At 44.3% G+C, this 11088-nt stretch overlaps 1 protein-coding gene across 1 annotated transcript; it reads right to left on the bottom strand.

Annotated features, from left to right (window-relative positions):
* Positions 1 to 3150: 3150 nt before the first annotated feature.
* On the bottom strand, positions 3151 to 10908 carry Sec61b (SEC61 translocon subunit beta). The gene is made up of 4 exons (XM_051187771.1): positions 10833 to 10908; positions 10588 to 10685; positions 6320 to 6421; positions 3151 to 3414 (listed from the first exon to the last, which is right to left on the bottom strand). The coding sequence occupies exons 1-4, from the start codon at positions 10833 to 10835 to the stop codon at positions 3327 to 3329; spliced, it is 291 nt and encodes a 96-aa protein (XP_051043728.1). The 5' UTR covers positions 10836 to 10908; the 3' UTR covers positions 3151 to 3326.
* Between the last annotated feature and the right edge of the window lie 180 nt (positions 10909 to 11088).

Below are 11088 nucleotides of genomic sequence, written 5' to 3'. Positions count from 1 at the left end.
AGTCAGCCAAGCATGGTGGAGCATGCCTTTAATCCCCTGAATTTGAGAGACAGAGGCAAGCAGATCTCTTAGAGGCTAGCCTAGTCAACAATGCATTCCATCCAGAGCTATATAGCACCCTATCAAGAACAAGGGAATGTTCTCTGCAGGCATAGGCTCCGCGGCTATAAAGTAATTCCTGTTGGATGCAGTCCACCATTGTAGACATCATCAGCTATTTCCACCTGGTGCCAATATTTACATGATTTCAGAATCTTATTCAACTTTTCCTGTGGAGCCCAGCATGTGGAGGACATTATGCCAATCAAAATAAGGTCACAAATGCTGTGTGATTCTACCTGTAGGAAGAACAGACACATCATGAAGCTGGTGATGACTGTCAGCTGCTGGGGAGAAGGGCAGTTTTGCAAGGTGATGAGTTTGGGAGGCAGGTGGGGTGAAAATCCTACAATATAAACACACTGACCTCCACTGAATAATAAGTTGAAAATGGTTAAGATGATAAATTTTATATTATGTGTGTTTTTTACCACCAATTTTTTTTATAAAAAAGAAAGGAACAGCTTGAACACTGTTTCTCGGCAACAGTATTAGCATTGTACCACAGAGCCAAGGCAGCAACGGAATAAATGCTGCACATCTTTAATTCCAACTCCCAAATTCCCTTCCCTTCCTTCTGCTGACTGAAGCATTCGCATCCTGCAAGTGAGAGCCAGCACCTTGTAAGTCCCTGGCTCAGAAAATGCAGCAGCTTTCAGCCACCATTGTGGAGTAGGCTAGACAGGCCAGCAAGGCCAAGAGAGCACCCTGTGTGGTTGCTGCATCTATCTGCCCCAGAGACAGACAGATACGTACATACACACACACACACACACACACACACACACACACACACTGATAAACAAATTTCTTTTCCAAATTAAAATCATTCATTTTTGGCTATATATGGTACCTCTAACTGGCTATGGGATGGTAGGGGAAGGGTTCCACTACGGATATTGTTGTCTTTTTACCAGATGTATCTGACTGTTTTCTATGTTTCAAAAATAAAAACACCTATTTAATGCAATAAGAAATCCACAGAATCCAAGAAAACTGGAGTTTTTTTTTTTTTTTTGGTTTTTTTTTTTTTTTTTTTTTTTTTTTTTGTTAAGATTTACACAACTAATGTCACCCTAAGAAATCTTCCCTGGAGCTAGTGAGATGGCTCTATGGGTAAGGAAGTTTGCTGCCTGATGACCAGAGTTCCAGGCCCACATGGTAGAGAGAACCAGCTCCAGCAAGTTGTCTTTTGATCTCCACATGTATGTCACATCATTCAATACTGTGTCATGTGTGGTGTGTGTCCCCGTGTGTGTGTGTGTGTGTGTGTGTGTGTGTGTGTGTGTCCTCGCCACACACACATAAATAAATGTGAATTTTTAAAAAAAGAAATCCTATGAAGAGACATATTATGTAGCATGTGTGAGGCTCTGGGTCTGAATATTTGTAATGTAAAAGAAGGGACACTGTTTGGAAAGAGGAAGGGGTCAGCCAAAAGAGGCAGAACAAGAGAAGGCAGAGTAATGATTGAATACATCTATACAACGAACAGAATGAAAGCCATCTTTTTGCATAATACACTATTAAAAAGGGGGTGCATTGAGCCATCTCTGCTAGAGCAAGTGCTCCTAATCACTGAGCCATTCCTCCAGCCAAAGATTGAATTTTATTTTTTAATTATGTGTGTGTGTGTCTGTGCCCATGGCAGCAGTGCATTTGGAAACCAGAAGAGGGTGTTGGATGCTCTGGAGCTAGAGAGTTGTGAGCCACCTGACATGAGTGCTGGGAACAGAAACGGGGTCATCTGCAAGTTAACTGCTGTCATCCTCTAGCTTCAAGAGTTTGCTTTTTAAAAGTACTTCTCAATGTATGTTTTTATTTATTTGGGGGCAGGCATGTGTCACAGCACACATGGAGGTTAAAGAAGAATTTGTGGGGACCAGCTCATCTACCATGAAGACCCCAGAGACTCAACATGGATCATCAGGTTTGGTAGCAGACACCTTTACCCACCTGGGCCACCTGGCCAAACCCATGACCTGTTTTGTAATCTACACATCTCTTCAACGCTGCAATCTCACTGGACAGTCAGCTGCTCCTTCCTTTCTCTCTGGGCATCCCAAAGTAGAGCCTTTGGCTCCCAGAATGCACTGTTTAGGGTGGTTCTCAGTCATGTGGGGCAGCAACTGCTGTTTGCATCCAGTGGGACAGCTCAGGTGAAGTCTAACTTCAAAACTTACTTTTGGGAAGAATTATTTAGACAGTGTAAAAATGCTGTCTCATTCCTATTACAAAGTCTTTAGTTTTAAAAAAGGAAAACAAAATTTTACCAATAAATCCAATTCCTCAAATTAGCTCTTTCAAAGCAAGTTTAGGAATGAGATCCATTGAGTGCCAGGCAGTGGTGACATATGCCTTTAATCCCAGAACTTGGGAGGCAGAGGCAGGTAGATCTTTGTGAGTTCAAAGCCAGCCTGGTCTACAGAGTGAGTTCTAGGTCAGCCAAGGATACACAGAGAAAGCCTGTCTTGGAAAAAGAAACAAGATCTGTGGATGGAAATCCCTGATAGTCACTCAGAGAAGAAAAAAAGCAAACAATTACCTACAATTTTAGACACAAAGGACTGAAGGAGCCAGGCCTGGGGTGGGGGGTGGGGGGAACACGCCTGTACTCCTGCTCAAGGGGTGGAGACAGAATGGCAAGTTCCAAGACAGTCTGGGCTACACAACAAGACCCCATCTCAAAAAAGTAAAAACAAAACAAAAGAACAGAATGAGCAGGTATCTCAGCCAAGATTTTTGGTTTCTGATTTCTTTGACTCTTACCCTTGGTACCAGCTGCCTTCACACACAGATCTGCCTGATGGAGTTCAAGGCACATTTCTTGAAAACCAAATACCCAAAATGACAATCACCCAGACAGAAATACCTTGGGGAAAACATGCCAAGGCCAATTAGAGCATCTTGGATTAGAATGACTACATGGTTGTATGAGGAACTGTCAATCCGGCAAAGAAAGGGCTCTATAAGAAAGCCTGTCTACCTTCTCACTGGCAAACCTGAAGGCAGAGACTGAGGGCCCTAGCAGTAAAGCATCAGCAACCAATCTCCATATAAATCAATTCCAAAGTTTATTAGACATAGAAAAAACATTTCTCAAAGTCAATTCTTGTTAAGTTCTCTATAAAATAATACACGTGAACAGAAAATCACTACATTTTGGTCCAAGATATGTTGGGTCTTTTCCTTCTTCTTCTTCAGATGACAGGTGAATGTAGCCAAATTTATGAGCGTGTGTACTTGCCCCAAATGTGCAACATAAATACAGAAGCGATGAACAAAAGACTCATCACCAACACTGGAACAGGGCCACTAGAATGAGAAGAGAAGGCATGCTTACTTCAGGAACACGGTATGTTTAATACAAGATGGCCTGAGGGCAAAGTGGGGACATTTTTTATGTCACCCATAAGGATTACCAAAATTGTTACTGTGGACAAGCAAGTGTGATAATGTCACTCATTTGAAGGAGGTGTGGTCTCCCTTGTGGAACCATAGCACATTATACACAAACAAATGCATCTCTCAGATACTCTTAATTATGTATACTTAATATATTCTACAGTAAAAAGATAATCTCCCCAAACTCTTATGTGCATATGATCCACTTATAAAGCTTCTCAAATTAGCATGTATTAGGACAACCTTTCCTGTCTACAGTGTGTAAGACACACAGATAGATTATCATGTTACATAATTACAAAATGCTTTTAGATCAGTGATCCCATTCAACATGCACAAACTCCTGACACAAGTGAGATATTATCAACCTCATTTTATATATAAAGAGATCTGAGGCTCGAAGATATTCTTGCTTAAAAACACACAGAATAGAAAAGAGAAGCCTGAACTTGGCCTCACTGATTGCACCCATCAGGCTCATTAAACCTCCTGGAAGTTTGCTTTTGCTTATTTTGTTAAGACAATGTTTCTCTCTGTAGAACTGGCTGTCCCAATACTCACTGAAATCACACTGGCCTTGAACTCACAGAGATGCGCCTGCCTCTACCTCTTTAGTGCTAGGACTATCATGCAAAACCACACCCAGCAAATTTTTAATCCTAACACCACATTCCAGGCAGTGTATGTACACTGTTAACTTACATTCATAGGCTTTGTGTAGAAAGGGAGCAGATTTCCCTCATCTGCCCTTCCTTAATCAAATGCTTTTCCTGTAGAGAACTGCCTAACATGTTTCTTAATGGGAGGGCCTGTAACTGTACACAGCTGTGAACATTGCCCACACCAGGTATGAAGAATTCAATACATGTCAACTGGGATTGCAGAGAGCAGAGATTTCAGAAAAGGCTTTCATCAAGGCATTATCAGGACCCAGGGAGGAACATTAGTACCAGACTGGATAATAAACAAGGTCTCTGCTCCATCAGTCTAAAGTCTGTACAATTAGAGTAAGCAAATTTACAAGGATATGGAGAGGAGCACCACCACACTACACGTGAACTTCCTCCCTTACTGCCAGAGCACAGAGCTAAGGACCCAGCCCTCGGGAGCCAGAATATGGATGCCTGTCACTCAAGCTTGCCTGTGACCCATTCCTTACCTTCAAGTTTGTCTCCCCATCTGTAAGAGGTTAGTATGGCACAAAGGCTACAGACACACACAGGCAGACTTTTGGTGGGCTCTCAGGACACACTATTATCAACCTGAAAATCTTACCGAATCCCCAGAATGATCCAAAAACAAGCTCAAAGGTGTTGGCTTTGTAGATTTGTAGGTAGAATTCTCAACTGTGTCCCTTCACCAAAGGACATTTCTCTGGTATGATTGGGATACTGCTTATGAAACTACAAGGGACAACTTTATCAGTTCCTGAGAGGATCTGAGCAGCACCAACTGAAGGACTCGCAGGGCAAGGACTCACAGGACTAGCCTCAACAAGGGTTTCCCACATTTCTGAGAAATTTAAAATGAGTTCCAGGGCACCAGGAAGAGAAAGGGAATATAAGGCTCCTCCTCCAAAACTAAGAAAATCACCTCTAACAACCATCAAAGGCTGTCAGAGTGCCACCAGCTCACAAACCCTCAGCCAAACAAGTGCTTCCTAAATGCATGTTCCCTAAATATGGTCTAACAAGTCACCAATATGCTTGGGGGTGGGTGGGTTAAGGGGACCAGCCAGGCGTGGTCACATGCATCTATAACCCCAGTGCTCAGGAGGCTGAGGCACAAAGATAAGGTCAAGATTCGCCTAGCTACCCAGTAAGACCCTGGCCCAAAAAGAAAAAAAGAACAAAACTGTATCAGGAAAAAGTTCAATAAATGAATTAAACCAAATCCCAGGGACTGTAGCGAAATCTTCAGAAACTAAGCCTGTAATCCAAGCCAAACTGATTAAACTAACTGCATTTTTGTCTCTTTTCTATCAAACAGGCCGTAGGGGAGGTGTGGGCCTCAACAGTCAGGTCTGTCTGCCTCCTATCATTTGTGTCCGAGTACCTCACTGCCTGAGATTCCTCATCTGCAAAATGGTACAGTTCTTACCTCAGGGCTGCCAGTCAGATCAAAACACAGAAGATACTGTTTTCCTCAAAACAGCAAATGCCATACAAAGGAAATCTGCTGTAATTATTGTTATTGATTATCCATGGGGTTTAGTCAGGAAACAGCAGAAAAGGGTGCATGGTACCAGACACCCTGGCCAAAGAGGTAAGCACAGGATAGGAATTGTCTGGACAGTCACTTCCCATTACCTTATGAGTCCTCCCTAAGGCTAAGCTTGGAAGTGATGCAGTCACCCCCCTGGGTCTGCTGGCCACTCTCCCACAGCAAGGAAGCCAAAGAACTTTAGGTAACACAACATAATGGGACATTTCCATTAGGCTGTATGTAATAATATCAGCTTCCACCTCAGGGTAACTTTGAAAAAAATCACACAATTCCCATTCAAATGGCTCCTCCCCTTTCTCATCGTGGGGCAGAAGCACCAAATGCAGAAAGATTTCCTCTACCTAAGCAGCTTCCCTCCAGTTCTCTGTGCCCATCACTTGCCCTGACACAACCACAGGAGGTCTTCTCTTCCTTTCAATCACTCCCACAAAGGTGGCACTCAGCACCCTAAGCTGTCTAATGAGTCGACGCACAGGCAAGCAGATCCAGTCCACCTGGCACAAATACAGCTACAGTGTACTATGTCAGGGACAGCTCCTCCACACCCAATCACCAGGACAGACACCCACACAGCTGCTCCATGACTTACACTTTGAGCCCAGGGGAATCTTCTGTGTAGAATCTCCACATACCCCCAGTCCCTGCAGAGGTGGTGCGGCCTGCACTCCGTGTCCCACAGCTGGCATTTTTTCTGAAAGGGATAAAAATATCATTACTAGCCTTTTAATAACATATGCTTATAGTATATAGGCCTCTTTAAAAAAAAAAAAAAGCAACCTATAAGAATAAAAGCCTTCTTTACTACCTTCACCTCTCTGATCTTATGTTCCATGGATTGAGTACTACCTGTCATGTGCCAACATATACAGTAACTGCCTTAGCCATCTATAAGCAAGAACATCTATCTCGGCAATGGTTAAGCCAGCATATGAACCCAGTCCTGGCCCCAGGGCCTGTCTGCTAACTACAACATCTAACCTTCTCAATGGACATTTCATCTCAGTTTGTCTTCATAGGAATGTCTGAAGTAATATACCCTATCTATAAATGCCTTTAATATATAATTTCATTTTGAAAAGATTACTTTAAAAGATGCCTTAAAATAACGGTTTGCTGCAAAATTAAGAAAAAGCAATAAATTTTAGTTATATCAAGGTCCTCAAAATGGAGAATGCACATGGTGAATAATTACTTTGAAGTGTACTTGAGCTATTTTGATATACAGACCATAGGTCTTGGAGAGGGGCAGGATGTGAAAAGCAGAAAATATGTAACCAGAACTTGTCCTTTGTAAAAGGATGGAGCTGGTGCAGAGCCAAAGACTTAGACTGAGCAGACCAAAGACTTAGGACCAGGACCAGAGTCTTCTAGGAACTATCCTCCTAGGGTCAGGGGGAAATACCCAGCCCTATGCTAGAGTGGCAAAGCAAGAGCCTGGGCAGCAGGTGGCAAGAAAAGGATCCGAAAGAAATCCTTTCCAGCCATTTATCACTATGCCATAAGTGTTCAGTGTAGGAAAAGAATGGAGAATGTCCTGCCCCACCAAATCCCAATATTTCCTCTTAAAATCCCATTCCTGGGGGGGGGGGGGCTGCTGATTTTTGATTAGTCCAAAAGCCCATCTCACCCCAACATTGTCTTGGCATGACATTCTGAATGCAGAAATCCTGTCTGCAGCCAAGGACGCTCATCCTACAGGTGAGAGGAAGAACCGAGCCTTGGTTCCCGTCTGGCTTCAACTGTGCTCATGACAGAACTCTGAAGGCAGTCAATACCAATGATTTATCTACTCTACTGGAGAATGACATCTCAGATACACTAGTTACGGGCTACAGTAGCCTGGAAACAAACAAATCGATATATAACTGCTTCTTCAGGAAGACTGATTGAAAATAGCAGAAAAGATGTACAAGGTTTGCAGAGTAACTCATGCTCTTAGAAGCCTTCTCCAAACAGGCAAGTCTCTAATCTGGAGGGTGGGTACCCGAAATCTCCTGTTTATATAAAGGGAGTTGAGCCCAAAGATAACCTCATGCCCACAAGAGAAGTTATCACTTGAGCCATAACTACAACCATACACTTGCCACTATTTGCACAACCATAAATACAGCTGTCTTCAAAACTGGAATTTCAAGATCCCTGGAGGAATCAGTAGGGATGCTTTGTTTTTACTTCTGCTGCTGGCATTGAGACAGAGCAGAGGACCTGAAAACCAGGATGCATAGAAATACTGATCTGCGCTCACAATGCCCCTCATTACCTTATCTGGGAAGCTAGCTGAGGTGCCTAACAGAGCCCACTCCAATCTCTTAATCTTCAATGGAGTCTACACGTTCTCTCTGTATCTTAAGACACTGTTTGCCCTAACCATGTGCATGCTTTGGTCTGCTGCTATGGCTGCTGGCACTCAGTGGAGCAGCCCCAGCTCACTATCTGTGTACACTTACTATTCCTTTTGCCTAGGCAGCCTGTCCTCCCTAGACCACAGTATCACTATCTCCCAGCAACTCATGGGTCTTTACTCATGAGCCATACACCCTGAACACCCTATCCAAACTGTTCACCCTCGCTCTGGCCTCACCCTCCCCAGCTTCCATCATTTATTGCCTCTATCTCTTGAAATTACATGACCCATTTATTTGGTTATTTATGGCCTCCCACACTGGGAAAAAGCTCACAGAATGCAGACCACAGACTCCAACCCCAGCTGAACCTTACATCCCACACATTTCTTCTCTGAGGCATTATTACTTCATTCAAAGAGAGACATAAATTGGACACTGTGTAGTAGTCCAAAGCATCACTAACCATAAACTTCAATTTCTTCTCAAAGAATGGACACATTCTTACACAGTTGACAGCAATACAATCATCTAACCAGAAACAGGTTTCCAGAATGAATTTTGTACAGTCTCTCAATACAAATAGCCACCGGCTATCTAATTTCACTGGCCCTACAATACGAGATTCTAAAGGACACATCCATATCCATAACCTTAAAAGTTGCATCTGTCACTTCATTTATACACTGGTTGTCTCATTTTTACTCATCACACTTTGACAATTTGATGAATAGGTACCTTCTGGTTCTTAGAAGTTCTCAGATGGCCAAACTTCACTATTAATTCCTGTTGAACAAAAACCAAGCCCCAAGAACTATCCACACTTACAAGACTAGCACAAAGGTCTGAAACCCCAGTGAGCAACAACACAGAACCCCAGCCTGTACAACCTACACAGTGACTCAATACACTTCCTTTGAATATCTTATTGACAGAACATTGTGGTCATTCAGGGTCATCTTATCGCTCCTGACAGTCTTATCACAACATCCTTCTCTGAGCTGAAATCTGTTGCATACCTAGTCTAAATTCACTGCATAGATTTAGATTTTCCTGCAACAATCAACAAGAAAAGTTCTTCACATCTTCCTTTACTGTTGTGTTGTGTATTTGTGTGTGGTGCTAGAGATCAAGTCCAGGGCACATGCTAGGCAAGTTCTCCACTACTGAGCTATACCCACCATATCCCCACGCCTTCCTCTTCGTGTTCGTAAGCAGTCTTAAAGTTCCCCTTCGACTGTCAAGGTCTACTCCTCTCCAGAAAAATGCTTTCCTAGGTCTTCCAGAAATACAACAATAGGGTTCACCCATTCCTTCAGTTAACATTTACCATGGCATGGTTTATATCAGGAATTGGGAGAGAGGACTTGGGCAGATTCTCTGTCAAAGCAGAGAAGACGAACATGTAAACCTAAACAGTTTTATACCATTAACAAAACTATAATCCTAGCACCTAGGAGGTGAAGGCAGGGTGGTTATGAGTTCAAGGCTGAGCTACGTGAGACTGTCTAAAAGGGAACTAACTAACTAGATAACACCTGAGAAGAGAGCAGACCTAATGAGGATATGCAGATCAGAAAATGGTAATAAGTTCAGAATTACTGGACCACAGGAGAGAGAAAGGAGAGCCCTGGCATTCCTCCACAGGCTCCCTTTTTAGCATGCAGTTACCAGGAACTTACAGAGAACCTAAGTGCATGAATAACAGCAGCTGGAGGATGGGCAGTGGTGGAAACACAAAGTAAAAGAGGTCGAGGGCTAAACTGGATGACAGGAATGGAGGGAGAGAAGTAATGAAAAGATCCTCCAGTGAAGCCGGGCATGGCTGGATAGAGAACAAGAAATACAAAAGACTGGAGTTCCTGGTTTTCTGTAAGTTAGAGTATAGCCGTGTCATTTAAAACTTAGGAAGCACCAAAGCTGGAGAAAGGGCTCAGAACTTAAGAGTACTTGTCACACCTGCAAAAGACCCCATATCGGTCCCCAGCACTCACATGGTGTCTCACAATCATTCATAACTGCAGTTCTAAATGATGTAATGTGCTCTTCTGACTTCCAAGGGCACCAGGCAAGAACATGATGCACATACACACTCGTGCATACCACACACACACACACACACACACACACACACACACGATCCAAAAAGGCACATGAACAGCTGGGGATGAGGAACTGTGGTGACAGACTGCTGTATAAAGCAAATCTTGTTAAACTGAGTGTGTAGTGGACCTGCCAATGGAAGCCTGAAAGGTAAAGCCCCAGAGACACTGGCCTTATGCCATCGCCTTTCGTAAAGTTGTTACTGACCTTAGACTAGTTTAACTTCCCTTTAATTAAGGGGGTGCGTGCAACCGATCAAGGAGAAGAAAACGATGCCTCCCTCGGACAGGGCCTTTATGTACTGGATGGCCACGTCAGCTCAGGCTCACCCAGCCCCAGTGAATCCTCCCTTTCCTGGAACTTCATCCCTTCCTTTCCCAGCCTGCAGCGGGGCCGCCCCCCAGACCCTTACCTCTGCCGGACCGTGGATCCCGCCGCCCGCGCGGCCACCGCTTTGCTGGGAGAACGCCCTGAGGAGCCCACGTTAGTGCCACTGGGCGTCGGACCCGGCTGCGGAGAGAAGCAGACAGAATGTGTGAGCATCAAGGGCTCTCTCAGACCCCCGACCCCGCACCCACCCGGGAAGCTGGGAAACACAGGGAGGTCCCGGAAAGGGAGGGAGGCCACGGCAAGAGCCTGAAGCGGGGAGCCGCGCACCATGCTGACGCCGAGGAACTGCGGACACGGAAGGCACCGGAGAGGAAAGTCGGGGAGTTGCTAGCACTCAGAGCACTAGCGGAGACAGGCTCTGGCCCCGCCCCCAGCCGGCTGGCGGGGTCTTCGCAGACTCTAGGACGTCTGAGCTGTCCTAGGATATGCCTGTGACGATTAACCTGGGAACAACTAGGCCGTGTGAAAAATACAGACCTTTAGCTTTTTTATTTGATCTCCGAGCCTTTCATGGGGACCACTA

The sequence above is a fragment of the Phodopus roborovskii genome, unplaced genomic scaffold, assembly GCF_943737965.1.
Source record: "Phodopus roborovskii unplaced genomic scaffold, PHOROB, whole genome shotgun sequence".
In the NCBI taxonomy this organism is placed as follows: Eukaryota; Metazoa; Chordata; class Mammalia; order Rodentia; family Cricetidae; genus Phodopus; species Phodopus roborovskii.
Note: the sequence above shows the minus strand (reverse complement) of the source record. Positions and strands in the feature narration are given on the sequence as shown.